This window comes from Haliotis rufescens, unplaced genomic scaffold (genome assembly GCF_023055435.1).
Source record: "Haliotis rufescens isolate VD_foot unplaced genomic scaffold, xgHalRufe1.0.p SCAF_11, whole genome shotgun sequence".
In the NCBI taxonomy this organism is placed as follows: domain Eukaryota; kingdom Metazoa; phylum Mollusca; class Gastropoda; order Lepetellida; family Haliotidae; genus Haliotis; species Haliotis rufescens.
The window spans coordinates 45,478,005-45,499,156 of NW_025963791.1; the positions used below are offsets into that span (position 1 = coordinate 45,478,005).

Below are 21,152 nucleotides of genomic sequence, written 5' to 3' on the forward strand. Positions count from 1 at the left end.
AGGGTAGTATAAGTATTTGAGTATGATATTGCACTATATAGGGTAGTTTAAGTATTTGAGTATGATATTGCACTATATAGGGTAGTTTAAGTATTTCTCTCCTACTAGAGAACATACAGAAATGTCCATATGTCTCTATAACATACTGTCACCGTCTGCGGTATACAGACCGGAAGACAAACACCACACTAGCATCTAAATATATTGCAACTTCCTGATATCTGCTTAGATTAACTAGTACACACATTCCTGACGACTTATCACTGCCCAAATACAATGCAATGACCATCTACTGAATCTCAGCAGAAACAATGCAACACAGTTGCAATCATTGTTCAACAATAAAATACACTGCCATATAACAAAGTTGCATGAATGAAAGTTTGAATGCTTATCTAAGAGATATTCAGTTGTGTTTGTCTTCTTCAGGAAGGTTGTCTGTTGAGAATGCCGAGCGTGGACATTCCAGTGAGCCTGTCCGAGGCACTGGAGATCCGTGGGGCGCCGCTCCAGGAAGCAGAGGTCTGGGGAGTCCTCTGTCAGAGCGGCGAGGCCCTGCAAGACCTCTTCATCAGAGGTAGGTACAGCTGCACTCAGCTGCAGTACTTTATGCCTGTCATTGAGTTTGTTTGTTTGTTATTTAATGCCGCATTCGGCAATATTCTGTTATATGATGGCGGTCTGTAAATAATCGAGTCTGGACCAGACAATCCAGTGATTGATATCATAAGCATCAATCCACGCAATTGGGATTGATGACATCCATCAACTAAGTCAGCGAGTCTGACCACCCAATCCCATTAGTCACCTTTTACGGCAAGCATGGGTTGCTGAAGAGCTATTCTACCCAGTATTGTTTTACGCTGCTTTTAGCAATGTTCCAGCAAATATATCAAGGCGAGGGACACCAGAGATGGGCTTCACACATTGTACCCATGTCGGAAATCGAACCCGGGGCTTGGGCGTGACGAGCGAACCTTTAAACACTAGGCTATCCGACCACCCTTGAAAGTGTGAAAACAGTTTACAGAACTCAGGTTTTCTTGTTTGCTAACATTTTGAGTTCATTGTGCTCATTGAGACATGAACTGTGCTGTAAGACATGAACTGTGCTGTGAGACTTGAAATGTGCTGTTAGACATGATGATGAACTGTGCAGTGAGACATGAACTGTGTTGTGAGACATGATGATGAACTGTGCAGTAAGACATGAACTGTGCAGTGAGACATGAACTGTTCAGTGAGACATGAACTGTGCAGTGAGACATGAACTGTGCTGTGAGACATGATGATGAACTGTGCAGTGAGACATGAACTGTGCTGTGAGACATGATGATGAACTGTGCAGTAAGACATGAACTGTGCTGTGAGGCATGAACTGTTCAGTGAGACATGAACTGTGCAGTGAGACATGAACTGTGCAGTGAGACATGAACTGAGCTGTGAAACATAACTGTACTATGAGACATGAACTGTGCAATGAGAAATGAACTGTGCTGTAAGACATGAACTGTGCTGTGAGACATGAACTGTGCAGTGAGACATGATGATGAACTGTGCAGTAAGACATGTACTGTGCTGTGAGACATGAACTGTGCAGTGAGACATGAACTGTGCTGTGAGGCATGAACTGTGCTGTGAGACATGAACTGTGCTGAGAGACATGAACTGTGCAGTGAGACATGAACTGTGCAGTAAGACATGAACTGTGCTGTGAGACATGATGATGAACTGTGCAGTGAGACATGAACTGTGCTGTGAGACATGAACTGTGCTGTGAGACATGAACTGTGCAGTGAGACATGAACTGTGCTGTGAGACATGATGATGAACTGTGCAGTAAGACATGAACTGTGCAGTAAGACATCAACTGTGCTGTGAGTGAGACATGATACTGAACTGTGCAGTGAGACATGAACTGTGCAGTGAGACATGAACTGTGCTGTGAGACATGATGATGAACTGTGCAGTAAGACATGAACTGTGCAGTAAGACATGAACTGTGCTGTGAGACATGAACTGTGCAGTGAGACATGAACTGTGCTGTAAGACATGAACTGTGCAGTGAGACATGATGATGAACTGTGCAGTAAGACATGAACTGTGCAGTAAGACATGAACTGTGCAGTGAGACATGAACTGAGGTGTGAGACATGAACTGTGCTGTGAGACATGATGATGAACTGTGCAGTAAGACATGAACTGTGCAGTAAGACATGAACTGTGCTGTGAGACATGATGATGAACTGTGCAGTGAGACATGAACTGTGCTGTGAGACATGATGATGAACTGTGCAGTAAGACATGAACTGTGCTGTGAGACATGATGATGAACTGTGCAGTAAGACATGAACTGTGCAGTGAGACATGAACTGTTCAGTGAGACATGAACTGTGCAGTGAGACATGAACTGTGCTGTGAGACATGATGATGAACTGTGCAGTGAGACATGAACTGTGCTGTGAGACATGATGATGAACTGTGCAGTAAGACATGAACTGTGCTGTGAGGCATGAACTGTTCAGTGAGACATGAACTGTGCAGTGAGACATGAACTGTGCAGTGAGACATGAACTGAGCTGTGAAACATAACTGTACTATGAGACATGAACTGTGCAATGAGAAATGAACTGTGCTGTAAGACATGAACTGTGCTGTGAGACATGAACTGTGCAGTGAGACATGATGATGAACTGTGCAGTAAGACATGTACTGTGCTGTGAGACATGAACTGTGCAGTGAGACATGAACTGTGCTGTGAGGCATGAACTGTGCTGTGAGACATGAACTGTGCTGAGAGACATGAACTGTGCAGTGAGACATGAACTGTGCAGTAAGACATGAACTGTGCTGTGAGACATGATGATGAACTGTGCAGTGAGACATGAACTGTGCTGTGAGACATGAACTGTGCTGTGAGACATGAACTGTGCAGTGAGACATGAACTGTGCTGTGAGACATGATGATGAACTGTGCAGTAAGACATGAACTGTGCAGTAAGACATCAACTGTGCTGTGAGTGAGACATGATACTGAACTGTGCAGTGAGACATGAACTGTGCAGTGAGACATGAACTGTGCTGTGAGACATGATGATGAACTGTGCAGTAAGACATGAACTGTGCAGTAAGACATGAACTGTGCTGTGAGACATGAACTGTGCAGTGAGACATGAACTGTGCTGTAAGACATGAACTGTGCAGTGAGACATGATGATGAACTGTGCAGTAAGACATGAACTGTGCAGTAAGACATGAACTGTGCAGTGAGACATGAACTGAGGTGTGAGACATGAACTGTGCTGTGAGACATGATGATGAACTGTGCAGTAAGACATGAACTGTGCAGTAAGACATGAACTGTGCTGTGAGACATGATGATGAACTGTGCAGTGAGACATGAACTGTGCTGTGAGACATGATGATGAACTGTGCAGTAAGACATGAACTGTGCAGTAAGACATGAATTGAGCTGTGAAATATAACTGTACAATGAGACATGAACTGTTCAGTGAGACATGAACTGAGCTGTGAAACATAACTGTACTATGAGACATGAACTGTGCAGTGAGACATGAACTGTGCTGTGAGACATGAACTGAGCTGTGAAACATAACTGTACTATGAGACATGAACTGTGCAGTGAGACATGAACTGTTCAGTGAGACATGAACTGTGCAGTAAGACATGAACTGTTCAGTGAGACATGAACTGTGCAGTGAGACATGAACTGTTCAGTGAGACATGAACTGTGCTGAGAGACATGAACTGTTCAGTGAGACATGAACTGTGCAGTGAGACATGAACTGAGCTGTGAAACATAACTGTACTATGAGACATGAACTGTGCATTGAGACATGGACTGTGCAGTGAGACATGAACTGTGCAGTGAGACATGAACTGAGCTGTGAAACATAACTGTACTATGAGACATGAACTGTGCAGTGAGACATGAACTGTGCAGTGAGACATGAACTGTGCAGTAAGACATGAACTGTGCTGTGAGACATGAACTGTGCTCATTGAGACATGAACTGAGCTGTGAGAAATGAACTGTGCTGTGAGACATGATGATGAACTGTGCAGTGAGACATGAACTGTTCAGTGAGACATGAACTGTGCTGTGAGACATGAACCTTACAGTTAGAGCTATACAGTTTTGACAGCTATCTTGAGTTGAATAAAATGTCAAACTGTATAACAGGAAACTATTTATTTCCTGTTTTGATAAAAACAAACTCAAGAGATTATTAAAACAAGAGGCTGAGTCTTTTTATTTTGATATTATTTTCTGTATTGAGATATGTCTTGTATCATGTGACACCGTATCGTGACATCCATTACTTGATGAGTTATGGCCGTGTTATCAGTGGTGTAACGTTGTGTATTGCAGGCAAGGCCTTCTCTGCTGAAGGCCGTGTTTTCAGTGATGTGACATTGTGTATTGCAGGCAAGGCCACTTGTGGAAGGCCGTGTTGCCAGTGAAGTGGCATTGTGTATTGCAGGCAAGGCCTTCTCTGTGGAAGGCCATGTTTTCAGTGATGTGACGTTGTGTATTGCAGGCAAGGCCTTCTCTGAGGAAGGCCATGTTTTCGCTATCAGCCCAAGCACACTGCTGCTTGGGGCTTCTGGAAGAGTGTCCTTCGCGGAGTCAGATCCCGTTCGACAAAACATCATGTACGTGGCACCTGAACTCAATGGCAGCAGCTCAGTCTCCGAGGCATCACTAGAAAAGGTATATTTCCTGTGATGCATGTGTTCAAATGATGTAGTTACACAGGAACTCGTTATTAGTCAGTAAAAATGTTACCAACCCTGAGCGGGTAACATTTTCCCAGCTCGCGAAATAAACTGTCGATATAAGGGTACATTAATTGAATGTGGATGACTTGTACATGTGTAGAAATGTGTTATCAATCAATCTACGGCCAGAAATGCGCTTGTCATTAAGTGTATAATAAAAAAATCACTTTGCATATCAAATGTAAACAAACAGCAAGATGGCGAGTGACACTCCTTTTCTCTACTTACATTGGGGGTATATATTTTTATTTACCGACCAATAACGAGTTCCTGTGTGTAGTTAGTACTGTGCATATATTTCTGAGGTAGTTTCAGGTAAATAGTACTGGACATACATGCCTCAAGTAGTTTCGGGTAAATAGTACAGGGTATATATGTTTGAGGTTGTTTCAGGTAAATAGTACAGGGTATATATGTTTGAGGTTGTTTCAGGTAAATAGTACAGGGTATATATGTTTGAGGTTGTTTCAGGTAAATAGTACAGGGTATATATGTTTGAGGTTGTTTCAGGTAAATAGTACAGGGTATATTTGTTTGAGGTTGTTTCAGGTATATCTTGCCATTTTTAATTTATTAATAATTCACCATTTACAGCGTTATTTCAATATCTATTAATCCTTCGGGTTAATCTATAGAGCTAGATGTTATTTTGTAAGGAAAGGGAGGCTGAGATTACAACAGCTGATTGATATAATGATGGATTTCGGCTGTAACCCGATGTTTATTGAAGACCGTTGTGTTGTGTTGTCCCAGGTGTATGTGTTTGCCCTGGGGAGACTGCTCAAGGAGGCAGTGCAGAATGGCCAGAACAAGGTACGTAACCCAACCTCTGTCACGGAAGTAGAAATGAACATATTTAACAAACAAAGAGTTGTTGAATCATCTAAATATTATGTAATAAAAAGATGCCCAGAGACTCTCTTCATTTTCCTGACATTGTAGTAATCTGTTATAGACTTGCACGGGGTAAATTGGATATATTTGATTCAGGGTCAGTATGACAGATTATCAGGGAAGGTAAATCTCAGTGTTAAAGCTTTTTAATGTCTTCCAGTAGTGTTATGACTGCACAGCATTATATTTCCTCCTGTTAACAATTATTGTCAACAATTATTGTTGTTGACCTTTTCCTGTGGAGTGCTGCTGTGAGAGGCAAGTTATCCGCTGACTGCTGTCATTAGGTCCACAGTTAGTTCCTTGTCAGCCCCTGCCGCCCTGTGTCTGCTGTCATTAGGTCCACAGTTAGTTCCTTGTCAGCCCCTGCCGCCCTGTGTCTGCTGTCATTAGGACCACAGTTATTTCCTTGTCAGCCCCTGCCGCCCTGTGTCTGCTGTCATTAGGTCCACAGTTAGTTCCTTCTCAGCCCCTGCCACCCTGTGTCTGCTGTCATTAGGACCACAGTTAGTTCCTTGTCAGCCCCTGCTGCCTGTGTCTGCTGTCATTAGGACCACAGTTAGTTCCTTGTCAGCCCCTGCCGCCCTGTGTCTGCTGTCATTAGGACCACAGTTAGTTCCTTGTCAGCCCCTGCCACCCTGTGTCTGCTGTCATTAGGACCACAGTTAGTTCCTTCTCAGCCCCTGCCGCCCTGTGTCTGCTGTCATTAGGTCCACAGTTAGTTCCTTGTCAGCCCCTGCCGCCCTGTGTCTGCTGTCATTAGGACCACAGTTAGTTCCTTGTCAGCCCCTGCCGCCTGTGTCTGCTGTCATTAGGACCACAGTTAGTTCCTTGTCAGCCCCTGCCGCCCTGTGTCTGCTGTCATTAGGTCCACAGTTAGTTCCTTGTCAGCCCCTGCCGCCCTGTGTCTGCTGTCATTAGGACCACAGTTAGTTCCTTGTCAGCCCCTGCCGCCCTGTGTCTGCTGTCATTAGGACCACAGTTAGTTCCTTGTCAGCCCCTGCCGCCCTGTGTCTGCTGTCATAAGGACCACAGTTAGTTCCTTCTCAGCCCCTGCCGCCCTGTGTCTGCTGTCATTAGGACCACAGTTAGTTCCTTGTCAGCCCCTGCCGCCCTGTGTCTGCTGTCATTAGGACCACAGTTAGTTCCTTGTCAGCCCCTGCCGCCTGTGTCTGCTGTCATTAGGACCACAGTTAGTTCCTTGTCAGCCCCTGCCGCCCTGTGTCTGCTGTCATTAGGTCCACAGTTAGTTCCTTGTCAGCCCCTGCCGCCCTGTCTCTGCTGTCATTAGGACCACAGTTAGTTCCTTGTCAGCCCCTGCCGCCCTGTGTCTGCTGTCATTAGGACCACAGTTATTTCCTTGTCAGCCCCTGCCGCCCTGTGTCTGCTGTCATTAGGACCACAGTTAGTTCCTTGTCAGCCCCTGCCGCCCTGTGTCTGCTGTCATTAGGTCCACAGTTAGTTCCTTGTCAGCCCCTGCCGCCCTGTGTCTGCTGTCATTAGGACCACAGTTAGTTCCTTGTCAGCCCCTGCCGCCCTGTGTCTGCTGTCATAAGGACCACAGTTAGTTCCTTCTCAGCCCCTGCCGCCCTGTGTCTGCTGTCATTAGGACCACAGTTAGTTCCTTGTCAGCCCCTGCCGCCCTGTGTCTGCTGTCATTAGGACCACAGTTAGTTCCTTGTCAGCGCCTGCCGCCCTGTGTCTGCTGTCATAAGGACCACAGTTAGTTCCTTGTCAGCCCCTGCCGCCCTGTGTCTGCTGTCATTAGGACCACAGTTAGTTCCTTGTCAGCCCCTGCCGCCCTGTGTCTGCTGTCATTAGGACCACAGTTAGTTCCTTGTCAGCCCCTGCCGCCCTGTGTCTGCTGTCATTAGGACCACAGTTAGTTCCTTGTCAGCCCCTGCCACCCTGTGTCTGCTGTCATTAGGACCACAGTTAGTTCCTTGTCAGCCCCTGCCGCCCTGTGTCTGCTGTCATTAGGTCCACAGTTAGTTCCTTCTCAGCCCCTGCCGCCCTGTGTCTGCTGTCATTAGGACCACAGTTAGTTCCTTGTCAGCCCCTGCCGCCCTGTGTCTGCTGTCATTAGGTCCACAGTTAGTTCCTTGTCAGCCACTGCCGCCCTGTGTCTGCTGTCATTAGGACCACAGTTAGTTCCTTGTCAGCCCCTGCCACCCTGTGTCTGCTGTCATTAGGACCACAGTTAGTTCCTTGTCAGCCCCTGCCGCCCTGTGTCTGCTGTCATTAGGACCACAGTTAGTTCCTTGTCAGCCCCTGCCGCCCTGTGTCTGCTGTCATTAGGACCACAGTTAGTTCCTTGTCAGCCCCTGCCGCCCTGTGTCTGCTGTCATTAGGTCCACAGTTAGTTCCTTGTCAGCCCCTGCCGCCCTGTGTCTGCTGGGAGCATGGTGACACGTGTGTGGAGGAAGTGGTGGTGGTCTGTGTGGAAGCTATCACATAGTCCAAGAATTCAGGATGTTATAAATCCTGTAATCTCTCCCTTCTAGGAGGTGAATATCAGTAAGGACCTGGAGTCCTTGCTGTCTGCCATGTGTGAAGACGACGTTCTTCTTCGCATGTCTCTGGCTCATGTCCTTGAGGTAAGTCTTCTCCACATCTCTCCAGCTCATGTCCTTGAGGTAAGTCCTATCCACATGTCTCCAGCTCATGTCCTTGAGGTAAGTCTTCTCCGCATGTCTCCAGCTTATGTCCTTGAGGAAAGTCTTCTCCACATGTCTCCAGCTCATGTCCTTAAGGTAAGTCTTCTCCACATCTCTTGAGCTCATGTCCTTGTGGTACGTCTTCTCCACATGTCTCCACCTCATGTCCTTAAGGTAAGTCTTCTCCACATCTCTTGAGCTCATGTCCTTGAGGTAAGTCTTCTCCACATGTCTACAGCTCATGTCCTTGAGGTACATCTTCTCCACATGTCTCCAGCTCATGTCCTTGAAGTACGTCTTCTCCACATGTCTCAAGCCCATGTCCTTGAGGTACATCTTCTCCACATCTCTCCAGCTCATGTCCTTGAGGTACGTCTTCTCCACATCTCTCCAGCTCATGTCCTTGAGGTACGTCTTCTCCACATCTCTCTAGCTCATGTCCTTGAGGTACGTCTTCTCCACATGTCTCCAGCTCATGTCCTTGAGGTAAGTCCTATCCACATGTCTCCAGCTCATGTCTTTGAAGTACGTCTTCTCCACATATCTCCAGCTCATGTCCTTGAGGTAAGTCCTATCCGCATGTCTCCAGCTCATGTCCTTGAGGTACGTCTTCTCCACATCTCTCCAGCTCATGTCCTTGAGGTAAGTCCTATCCACATGTCTCCAGCTCATGTCCTTGAGGTACGTCTTCTCCACATCTCTCCAGCTCATGTCCTTGAGGTACGTCTTCTCCACATCTCTCCAGCTCATGTCCTTGAGGTAAGTCTTCTCCACATCTCTCCAGCTCATGTCCTTGAGGTACGTCTTCTCCACATGTCTCCAGCTCATGTCCTTGAGGTACGTCTTCTCCACATCTCTCCAGCTCATGTCCTTGAGGTACGTCTTCTCCACATCTCTCCAGCTCATGTCCTTGAGGTAAGTCTTCTCCACATCTCTCCAGCTCATGTCCTTGAGGTACGTCTTTCTTCTCCACATGTCTCCAGCTCATGTCCTTGAGGTATGTCTTCTCCACATCTCTCCAGCTCATGTCCTTGAGGTACGTCTTCTCCACATCTCTCCAGCTCATGTCCTTGAGGTAAGTCCTATCCACATATCTCCAGCTCATGTCCTTGAGGTACGTCTTCTCCACATGTCTCCAGCTCATGTCCTTGAGGTACGTCTTCTCCACATCTCTCCAGCTCATGTCCTTGAGGTACGTCTTCTCCACATCTCTCCAGCTCATGTCCTTGTGGTAAGTCTTCTCCACATGTCTCCAGCTCATGTCCTTGAGGTACGTCTTCTCCACAAGTCTCCAGCTCATGTCCTTGAGGTAAGTCTTCTCCACATCTCTCCAGCTCATGTCCTTGAGGTAAGTCTTCTCCACATCTCTCCAGCTCATGTCCTTGAGGTACGTCTTCTCCACAAGTCTCCAGCTCATGTCCTTGAGGTAGGTCTTCTCCACATGTCTCCAGCTCATGTCCTTGAGGTACATCATATGTAGTATCATATCTAGCTGCCATATATGACACTGTCATGCTCTGCTTCTATACAAAACACTTTCATGCACTACTTCTTTACATACAGTGTGATGCTCTTCCTCTCTATATGACACTCTCATGCTCTTCCTCTCTATATAACACTTTCATGCGCTGCTGCTAAATATAACAGTCATGCTCTGCTTTTATATATAACACTGTCTGGCTCTCCCTCTATACATACAACTGTCATGCTCTTCCTCTCTATAAAACACTTTTCATGCTCTTCCTCTCTATATTACATTGTGATGCTCTTCCTTTCTATATGACACTGTTATGCTCTTCCTCTCTATATAACACTGTCATGCTCTTCCTCTTTACATAGCACTATCATGCTCTTCCTCTTTATATAGCAGTCATGCTCTTCCTCTCTATATTACACTGTCATGCTCTTCCACTCTATATGACACTGTCATGCTCTTCCTCTCTATATGACACTGTCATGCTCTTCCCCTCTATATGACACTATCATGCTCTTCCTCTATACATAACACTGTCAAGGTCTTCCTCTCTATATAACAGTTATGCTCTTCTTATCTATATAACACTATCATGCTCTTCCTCTCTACATAGCACTGTCATGCTCTTCCTGTCTATATTACACTGTTATGCTCTTCCTCTCTATATAACACTGTCATGCTTTTCCTCTCTATATGACACGGTCATGCTCTTCCTCTCTACATAACACTGTCATGCTCTTCCTCTCTATATGACACTGTCATGTTCTTCCCCTCTATATGACACTATCATGCTCTTCCTCTATATATAACACTGTCAAGCTCTTCCTCTCTATATAACAGTAATGCTCTTCCTCTATATATAACACTGTCATACACTTCCTCTCTATATGACACTATCATGCTCTTCCTCTATATATAACACTGTTATGCTCTTCCTCTCTATATAACACTGTCATGCTCTGATTCTATATATAACACTATCCTACCCTGATTCTATGCATAACACTATCATGTCCTTATTCTATGCATAGCACTGTCATGCTCTGATTCTATATATAACAATGTCCTGTCCTGCTGCTATACATAACACTGTGATGTCCAGATGCTATACATAACACTGTGATGTCCTGCTGTTATATATAACTCTGTGATGTCCTGCTGCTATACATAACACTGTGCATCCTGCTGCTATACACAACACTGTCATGTCCTGCTGCTATATATAACACTGTCATGTCCTGCTGCTATACATAACACTGTGCATCCTGCTGCTATACATAACACTGTCATGTCCTGCTGCTTTAAATAACACTGTCATGTCCTGCTGCTTTATATAACACTGTCATGTCCTGCTGCTATCACACTGTGATGTCCTGCTGCTATACATAACACTGTGATGTCCTGCTGCTATACATAACACTGTTATGTCCTGCTGCTATACGTAACACAGTGATGTCCTGCTGCTATACATAACACTGATGTCCTGCTGCTATACATAACACTGTTATGTCCTGCTGCTATATATAACACTGCTATTTCCTGCTGCTTTACATAACACTGTGATGTCCTGCTGCTATACATAACACTGTTATGTCCAGTTGCTATACATAACACTGTCATGTCCTGCTGCTAAACATAACACTGTCATGTCCTGCTGCTATACATAACACTGTTATGTCCTGCTGCTATACATAACACTGTGCTTCCTGCTGCTATACATAACACTGTGATGTCCTGCTGCTTTATATAACACTGTGATGTCCTGCTGCTATACATAATGTTGTCATGTGCTGCTGCTATACATAACACTGTGCGTCCTGCTGCTATACATAACACTGTGATGTCCTGCTGCTATAGATAACACTGTGATGTCCTGCTGCTATACATAACACTGTGATGTCCTGCTGCTATACATAACACTGTGATGTCCTGCTACTATACATAACACTGTGATGTCCTGCTGCTATACATAACACTGTGATGTCCTGCTCCTTTATATAACTCTGTGATGTCCTGCTGCTTTATATAACACTGTGATGTCCTGCTGCTTTGTATAACACTGTGATGTCCTGTTTTAGACATAACAGTTATGTCCTGCTGCTATACATAACACTGTGATGTCCTGCTGCTATACGTAACACAGTGATGTCCTGCTGCTATACATAACACTGATGTCCTGCTGCTATACATAACACTGTTATGTCCTGCTGCTTTAAATAACACTGTCATGTCCTGCTGCTTTATATAACACTGTGATGTCCTGCTGCTATACATAACACTGTTATGTCCTGCTGCTATACATAACACTGTTATGTTCTGCTGCTATACATAACACTGTGATGTCCTGCTGCTATACGTAACACAGTGATGTCCTGCTGCTATACATAACACTGATGTCCTGCTGCTATACATAACACTGTTATGTCCTGCTGCTATATATAACACTGCTATTTCCTGCTGCTTTACATAACACTGTGATGTCCTGCTGCTATACATAACACTGTTATGTCCAGTTGCTATACATAACACTGTCATGTCCTGCTGCTAAACATAACACTGTCATGTCCTGCTGCTATACATAACACTGTGCATCCTGCTGCTATACATAACACTGTGCTTCCTGCTGCTATACATAACACTGTGATGTCCTGCTGCTTTATATAACACTGTGATGTCCTGCTGCTATACATAACACTGTGATGTCCTGCTGCTATACATAACACTGTGATGTCCTGCTGCTATAAATAACACTGTGATGTCCTGCTGCTATACATAACACTGTGATGTCCTGCTGCTATACATAACACTGTGATGTCCTGCTGCTATACATAACACTGTGATGTCCTGCTACTATACATAACACTGTGATGTCCTGCTGCTATACATAACACTGTGATGTCCTGCTCCTTTATATAACTCTGTGATGTCCTGCTGCTTTATATAACACTGTGATGTCCTGCTGCTTTGTATAACACTGTGATGTCCTGTTTTAGACATAACACTGTTATGTCCTGCTGCTATACATAACACTGTGATGTCCTGCTGCTATAAATAACACTGTGATGTCCTGCTGCTATACATAATACTGTGATGTCCTGGTGCTATACATAATGCTGTCATGTGCTGCTGCTATACATAACACTGTGATGTCCTGCTGCTATACATAACACTGTGATGTCCTGCTGCTATATATAACACTGTGCGTCCTGCTGCTATACATAACACTGTCATGTCCTGCTGCTATACATAACACTGTGCATCCTGCTGCTATACATAACACTGTGATGTCCTGCTGCTATACATAACACTGTGATGTCCTGCTGCTATACATAATGTTGTCATGTGCTGCTGCTATACATAACACTGTGCGTCCTGCTGCTATACATAACACTGTGATGTCCTGCTGCTATACATAACACTGTGATGTCCTGCTGCTATAGATAACACTGTGATGTCCTGCTGCTATACATAACACTGTGATGTCCTGCTGCTACACATAACACTGTGATGTCCTGGTGCTATACATAACACTGTGATGACCTGGTGCTATACATAACACTGTGATGTCCTGCTGCTATACATAACACTGTCATGTCCTGGTGCTATACATGTACTTCTGTACGTACTGCCTGGTTTCTATATTATTGACTGTCACTATTCCTCACTGCTCCCAGCTGTTGCAGTGTCAAGCAGCTGCCAGATGTTCCTGCCAATCAGACCCAGATCGCTCTCACTGGCCTATTTCTACACAGCACAACAGATCCTGTTGTTATTCGGGTTGTGCTAGCGATCAATGTCCTGTAGTGTGTAGTATTGATTGCATTGCACACTCTGATCTGGTAAATCTCACGATTGCCAGAAATCTACAATGGTTCAATCTTTCATTAATGTTATTGAGATGAAGAACATGGGCCCATTTGCCACCCTACATTCATTTACCTTACATCACCATACATTCATTTTGGAGGTTTTAAGCGTGTTTCAAGAGGGGGCCGCCCTATACACAGGATAGAAGAGTTTTGACATTACCATGAGCACGTAACACTGAAAATACCATGCCAACAAACCCGTACTGAAGTATGCAAATTAATCATGTAATGACACTGTCTGGTTATAAAAAGTGTTTATTGTATATCTGGACCTAAATTTGTAACCTATTTTATTAATTTTATTCAAAATTTCATCAATATTGTTCACATAAATCTTAGCGAAATCATGAATGTGAAGTGATCAGTAGATTTCACAACTCACTGTTATTTATAGCAACCACAGTCAGTTTACCGCTATTGATGCCTTGAAATAAACTTTAGTCGACAGAGAATGGATACATATATCATAAATGCCCTACATCGACTCATTGAAAAATCATATTTGTTGTATTTTGACGATTATGTCTTCAGAAGAACCAGTCATGTGTTAAGATGTTTTCATTAGTTACAAATATATTGAGATTATTTTGAATTTCAGGCCTGTACCCTTAACTCGCAACAGCGAGGCAACAAGCTGCCGTACTCCCACTATATAACCAGACTGCACCAGTCTGTCCTGGGACCTAACCCAGACAAGGTATGACTCTCCTGCGTGCGTGCGTGTGTGCGTGCGTGCGTGCGTGCGTGCGTGCGTGTACAATGTCCAGACTTGTGTCTATTTTATAGTGCTAGCCCAGTGAGATACCATGCTGCAGTTCAACATGGATACCCCACTCAGACACTGTATGCAGACTCTGAGCCCACTATTCCTTGGTTTATCCCCTGAATGCTGAGGGCTCATCACTTGAATATGGCCTGTCGTCATATTTGGTGTGCATGTTGTAAGTTCACTGTAGAAGATGCTAAATGCCTGTGTTTCCTATATCAAGCTGGTAAACTTCTGTTGATCAGATGGAAGTCAGCAATGACAGCAGTTATGGTAGCGATCAAAGCCGCCAGAGCACTTTGTCACGACGACGCAGATCGTCGGCCAGACCGCGACATCGCCACCAACATGACCACAGTAATAGGAGCAGGTCAAGGTCAAGATCTAGGTCAAGGTCTTGTAGTAGGAGTCGAGGTTTGTCTATGATACTAAACATTTGCAGTATTACGCTTTGTTTTGTTTGTTTGTTGTTTGCCACACTCAGCAATATTCCAGCTATATGACGGTGGTCTGTAAATAATCAAGTCTGGACCAGACAATCCCGTGATTGACATCATGAGCAGAGATCCACGCAACTGGGATACAATGACATGCATCAACCAAGTCAGCGAACCTAACCACCTGATCCCGTTAGTTGCCTCTTATGACAAGCATAATAGCCTTTTACGACAAGCATGGTTGCTGAAGACCTATTCTACCCCAGATCTTCACGGGTCCAGTATTAAGCAGTACAAGTACACCTCTTGCAAAACTATTTCAGTAATTTTTAAGCTTAACCTGTCTCACATGATGCAATGCTTCCTTCTTCTTTTGATCCTTATGTGGAAACATGCTTGGACAAAGTTTCCAGCTTCTAAAAACTAATCACCTGAATACGTCCCAGCGTCACCATGGTAGAGATAAAATACACTGGATAACTGAAGATAATATTTTTAGGAACAAGTGACTCAGGCTATCATCCATATCGTAGAGAGGGAGGTTCACGACATCACGATGAACCAGCCGTGGCCTCACACCACACACCACAGAATCTCAGTTTCAACAGCCAACATTTCAACCTCCACAGAGGCTTGGCACCACCATTACAGTCCATGTTTGTAGCATCACCTGATGAGAACACGCCTCCAGCTGTGACCCATGCTGGTACCTCAGAACAAACTCTACAGCAGGGCCAGCCTATTACATCAACAGTAGGACAGTACCAGCTACCACCTCCTTACCACACTGTGCGGAGCCAGGGATTCCTCTCTCCTGGAATGAAGCACTCTGCCTACCAGAAATACATGCGTTTAAAAGAGCGTCAGCGGAAGCTCCGTGCTCTGCGACAGGGCAAGTATGGAGTGGATGTGAGTCAGGACCTGTCACAGGGCCATGGTGCAGAAAACATGTCGGACACTCACTCAACTGTGTCCCTCATTTCCTGTACATTAGGTGAGATTCAGTAGACGTCTCATCTTGGGAATCCCAAGCCAAGTATCATAGGGAATGATTGAGTGTGCAAGGTTTAACACTGCTTTGAACAGTATTTCAGTTACATCACTGTGTGAAAATCCCTTTATTTGTGGGAGACTGCAGGGCTTTTTCCACTTCACTGAAACCAATCAGTGAAGGAAATGCGCTAAAAAGGCGCGTATCATTACCAGGGTGAATCTTGGACTCCAACCATTAAGCAAGGATCCTTGCACACCTAAGGGATGCCTTAGACTCTTGCTCCTCACATTTAGGAATACCATTTTATGTAAGGTGACCATTGTTGTTGACCATTTACACTTATTAACAAAATAGTGCCTTTGATCTTCTACAATGATTATGATGATGGCACAGTCAGCTATGTTTTCACCCACAGGGAGTTATATGCCAGGAATCCATGCCCAGTACGGGTCTGAGGCAGCGCTCCTGATGACAGACCTCGACCAGGACAGCATCTTCAGCAGTGACCTCTTCTCTTTAATGTCCGAATCTAAAGCATTCAGGTAACAGCCACACTCAGGTAACAGACACATACTCAGGTAACAGACACATACTCAGGTAACAGACACACACATACTCAGGTAACAGACACACACTCAGGTGACAGACACATACTCAGGTAACAGACACACACTCAGGTAACAGACACATACTCAGGTAACAGACACACACTCAGGTAACAGACACATACTCAGGTAACAGACACACATTCAGATAACAGACACAAACTCGGGTGACAGAGACATTCAGATAACAGACACATACTCAGGTAACAGATATTCATTCAGGTAACAGACACACACTCAGGTAACAGACACATACTCAGGTAACAGACACACACTCAGGTAACAGACACATACTCAGGTAACAGACACACACTCAGCTAACAGACACATACTCAGGTAACAGACACATACTCAGGTAACAGACACATACTAAGGTAACAGACACACACTCGGGTAACAGACACATACTCAGGTTACAGACACACACTCAGGTAACAGACACATACTAAGGTAACAGACACACACTCAGGTAACAGACACATACTCAGGTAACAGACACACAGGTACTGGTAACAGACACATTATAAGGTAACAGACACACACTCAGGTAACAGACACATACTCAGGTAACAGACACACACTCAGTTAACAGACACATACTCAGGTAACAGACACATACTAAGGTAACAGACACACACTCGGGTAACAGACACATACTCAGGTTACAGACACACACTCAGGTAACAGACACATACTAAGGTAACATGCACAGTCTCAGGTAACAGACACATACTCAGGTAACAGACACACACTCAGGTGACAGAGACATTCAGAAAACAGACACATACTCAGGTAACAGATACACATTCAGATAACAGACACGAACTCGGGTGACAGAGACATTCAGATAACAGACACTTACTCAGATAACAGACATTCATTCAGGTAACAGACACACACTCAGGTAACAGACACATACTCAGGTAACAGACACACACTCAGGTAACAGACACATACTCAGGTAACAGACACACACTCAGGTAACAGACACATACTCAGGTAACAGACACACACTCAGGTGACAGACAGATACTAAGGTAAGATACACACACTCAGGTAACAGACACACATTCAGGTTACAGACACATACTCAGGTAACAGACACACATTCAGATAACAGACACAGATTCAGGTAAAAGACACATTCAGATAACAGACACACATTGAGATAACAGACACATACTCAGGTAAGAGACATACATTCAGGTAACAGACACATACTCAGATAACAGACACACTCTCAGGTGACAGACACACACTCAGGTAATAGACATCCATTCAGATAACAGAGTCAGATAACAGACATATACTAAGGTAACAGACACATTCAGGTAACAGACACACAGTCAGATAACAGACACATTCAGGTAACAGACACACATTCAGGTAACAGACACATTGAGATTACAGACACACATTGAGATAACAGACACATACTCAGGTAACAGACACATACTCAGGTAACAGACACATACTGAGATAACAGACACACACTCAGATAACAGACACATTCAGGTAACAGACACACTCAGGTAACAGACACACACTCAGGTAACAGACACATTCAGGTAACAGACACACACTGAGATAACAGACACACACTCAGGTAGCAGACACATTCAGATGACAGACACAGACTCAGGTAACAGACACATTCAGATAACAGACACACACACAGATAACAGACACACACTAAGGAAACAGACACATTCAGGTAACAGACACACACTCAGATAACAAACACACACTCAGGTTACAGACACACACTCAGGTAACAGACACACACTCAGGTAATAGACATCCATTCAGATAACTTAGTGAGATAACAGACACATACTCAGATAACACACACATTCAGGTAACAGACACATACTCAGGTAACAGACACACATTGAGATAACAGACACACACTCAGATAACAGACACACACTCAGGTAACAGACACACACTCAGGTAACAGACACACACTCAGGTGACAGAGACATACAGATAACAGACACACATTCAGGTAACAGACACATTCAGGTAACAGACACACACTTAGGTGACAAAAACACATTCAGATAACAGACACACACTCATTTAACAGACACACACTCATTTAAGAGACACATACTCGGGTAACATACACACACTCGGGTGACAGAGACATACAGATAACAGACACACATTCAGGTAACAGACACAGATTCAGGTAAAAGACACATTCAGATAACAGACACACATTGAGATAACAGACACATACTCAGGTAAGAGACATACATTCAGGTAACAGACACATACTCAGATAACAGACACACTCTCAGGTGACAGACACACACTCAGGTAATAGACATCCATTCAGATAACAGAGTCAGATAACAGACATATACTAAGGTAACAGACACATTCAGGTAACAGACACACAGTCAGATAACAGACACATTCAGGTAACAGACACACATTCAGGTAACAGACACATTGAGATTACAGACACACATTGAGATAACAGACACATACTCAGGTAACAGACACATACTCAGGTAACAGACACATACTGAGATAACAGACACACACTCAGATAACAGACACATTCAGGTAACAGACACACTCAGGTAACAGACACACACTCAGGTAACAGACACATTCAGGTAACAGACACACACTGAGATAACAGACACACACTCAGGTAACAGACACATTCAGATGACAGACACAGACTCAGGTAACAGACACATTCAGATAACAGACACACACACAGATAACAGACACACACTAAGGAAACAGACACATTCAGGTAACAGACACACACTCAGATAACAGACACACACTCAGGTTACAGACACACACTCAGGTAACAGACACACACTCAGGTAATAGACATCCATTCAGATAACTTAGTGAGATAACAGACACATACTCAGATAACACACACATTCAGGTAACAGACACACACTCAGATAACAGACACATACTCAGGTAACAGACACACATTGAGATAACAGACACACACTCAGATAACAGACACACACTCAGGTAACAGACACACACTCAGGTAACAGACACACACTCAGGTGACAGAGACATAGAGATAACAGACACACATTCAGGTAACAGACACACATTCAGGTAACAGACACACACTTAGGTGACAAAAACACATTCAGATAACAGACACACACTCATTTAACAGACACACACTCATTTAAGAGACACATACTCGGGTAACATACACACACTCGGGTGACAGAGACATACAGATAACAGACACACATTCAGGTAACAGACACACACTCAGGTAACAGACACACACTCAGGTAATAGACATCCATTCAGATAACATAGTCAGATAACAGACACATACTCAGATAACAGACACATTCAGGTAACGGACACACACTCAGATAACAGACACATACTCAGGTAACAGACACATACTCAGGTAACATACATACATTCAGATAACAGACACATTCAGATAATAGACACACTTTCAGATAACAGACACATACAGATAACAGACTCATACTCAGGTAACAGACACACACTCAGGTGACAGACACACATCCAGGTAACAGACACACACTTAGGTGACAAAAACACATTCAGATAACAGACACACACTCATTTAACAGACACACATTCAGATAACAGACACACACTCATTTAACAGACACATACTCAGGTAACATACACACACTCGGGTGACAGAGACATACAGATAACAGACACACATTCAGGTAACAGACACACACTCAGGTGACAGACACACTAAGGTAACAGACACATTCAGATAACAGACACAAATTCAGGTAACAGACACATTCAAATAACATACACACATTCAGGTAGCAGACACACATTCAGATAACAGACACACACTCAGATAACAGACACATACTCAGGTAACATACACACATTCAGATAACAGACACACACTTAATGTGTTACAGCTTCAATATCAGGATAAGTACAAAAAAGTGTTTTCATTGTACATGCAGCTTCTGTACTTGAAGTTGGTAGGCTTCACATAATGTGCTTTATGATTGTCACCATGTAGGGCTACAGAGGATTCCCCAGCAATCAACCACAAGGAACATTGTAACACAGCAGCTGACACCAACCAACCAAAACTGAACAACCAACAAAAGGTGGGTTGGTAACAACACATTCCTCACAATCAATGTAGTGGATAACAACACATTCCTTGCCATCAATGTAATTTGTTCCCATTACAAGACTATTAAAGAAGCAATCTAAGGCATTGTGTTTAAGTACATGTATTAGGATTTTTTTATTTTTTTGAAAATGGTAATTAAAAAAACATGAGGCAGACTATATGATGATGCGGTGGTGCCTGAGAACCAAGACTGTTATCTTTTTAGCCTAATGTAGGACTTGACAATGACATGTCTCTGTGTTTCAGGAGTTTGTTGGCCCAGAGTTTGCGTACCGTGCTGGCAAACCTATCACTAAGCTGACCATGCCACTGCAAGGGGAGGTAAGTCATGTCGCATGCTTCACACAGTGATTGCCCTACTACTCTCATCCTTTCACTGTTCTCTATGTCTCTCATCTTATCCTTATATGACATTGTTCTTCTCTATGCCTCGCATCTTATCCTTATATGACTTTGTTCTTCTCTATATCTCTCATCTTATCCTTATATGACTT

The 21,152-nt window shown here is 43.9% G+C and overlaps 1 protein-coding gene across 5 annotated transcripts in view; it reads left to right on the plus strand.

Moving 5' to 3' along the window:
• Positions 1-21,152, plus strand: part of LOC124121061 (tyrosine-protein phosphatase non-receptor type 13-like) — a 155,918-nt gene that overhangs the window by 8,756 nt on the left and 126,010 nt on the right. For all 5 annotated transcript variants that reach the window (XM_046484009.2, XM_046484010.2, XM_048392843.1 and 2 more), the window contains exons 2-11: positions 430-577; positions 4,563-4,735; positions 5,557-5,616; positions 8,202-8,294; positions 14,296-14,394; positions 14,709-14,877; positions 15,400-15,894; positions 16,310-16,436; positions 20,539-20,629; positions 20,905-20,979. In XM_046484009.2, coding sequence (XP_046339965.1) covers positions 448-577; positions 4,563-4,735; positions 5,557-5,616; positions 8,202-8,294; positions 14,296-14,394; positions 14,709-14,877; positions 15,400-15,894; positions 16,310-16,436; positions 20,539-20,629; positions 20,905-20,979 — 1,512 coding nt within the window. In that variant the 5' untranslated portion in view covers positions 430-447. The remainder of the gene's footprint in view (positions 1-429; positions 578-4,562; positions 4,736-5,556; positions 5,617-8,201; positions 8,295-14,295; positions 14,395-14,708; positions 14,878-15,399; positions 15,895-16,309; positions 16,437-20,538; positions 20,630-20,904; positions 20,980-21,152) is intronic.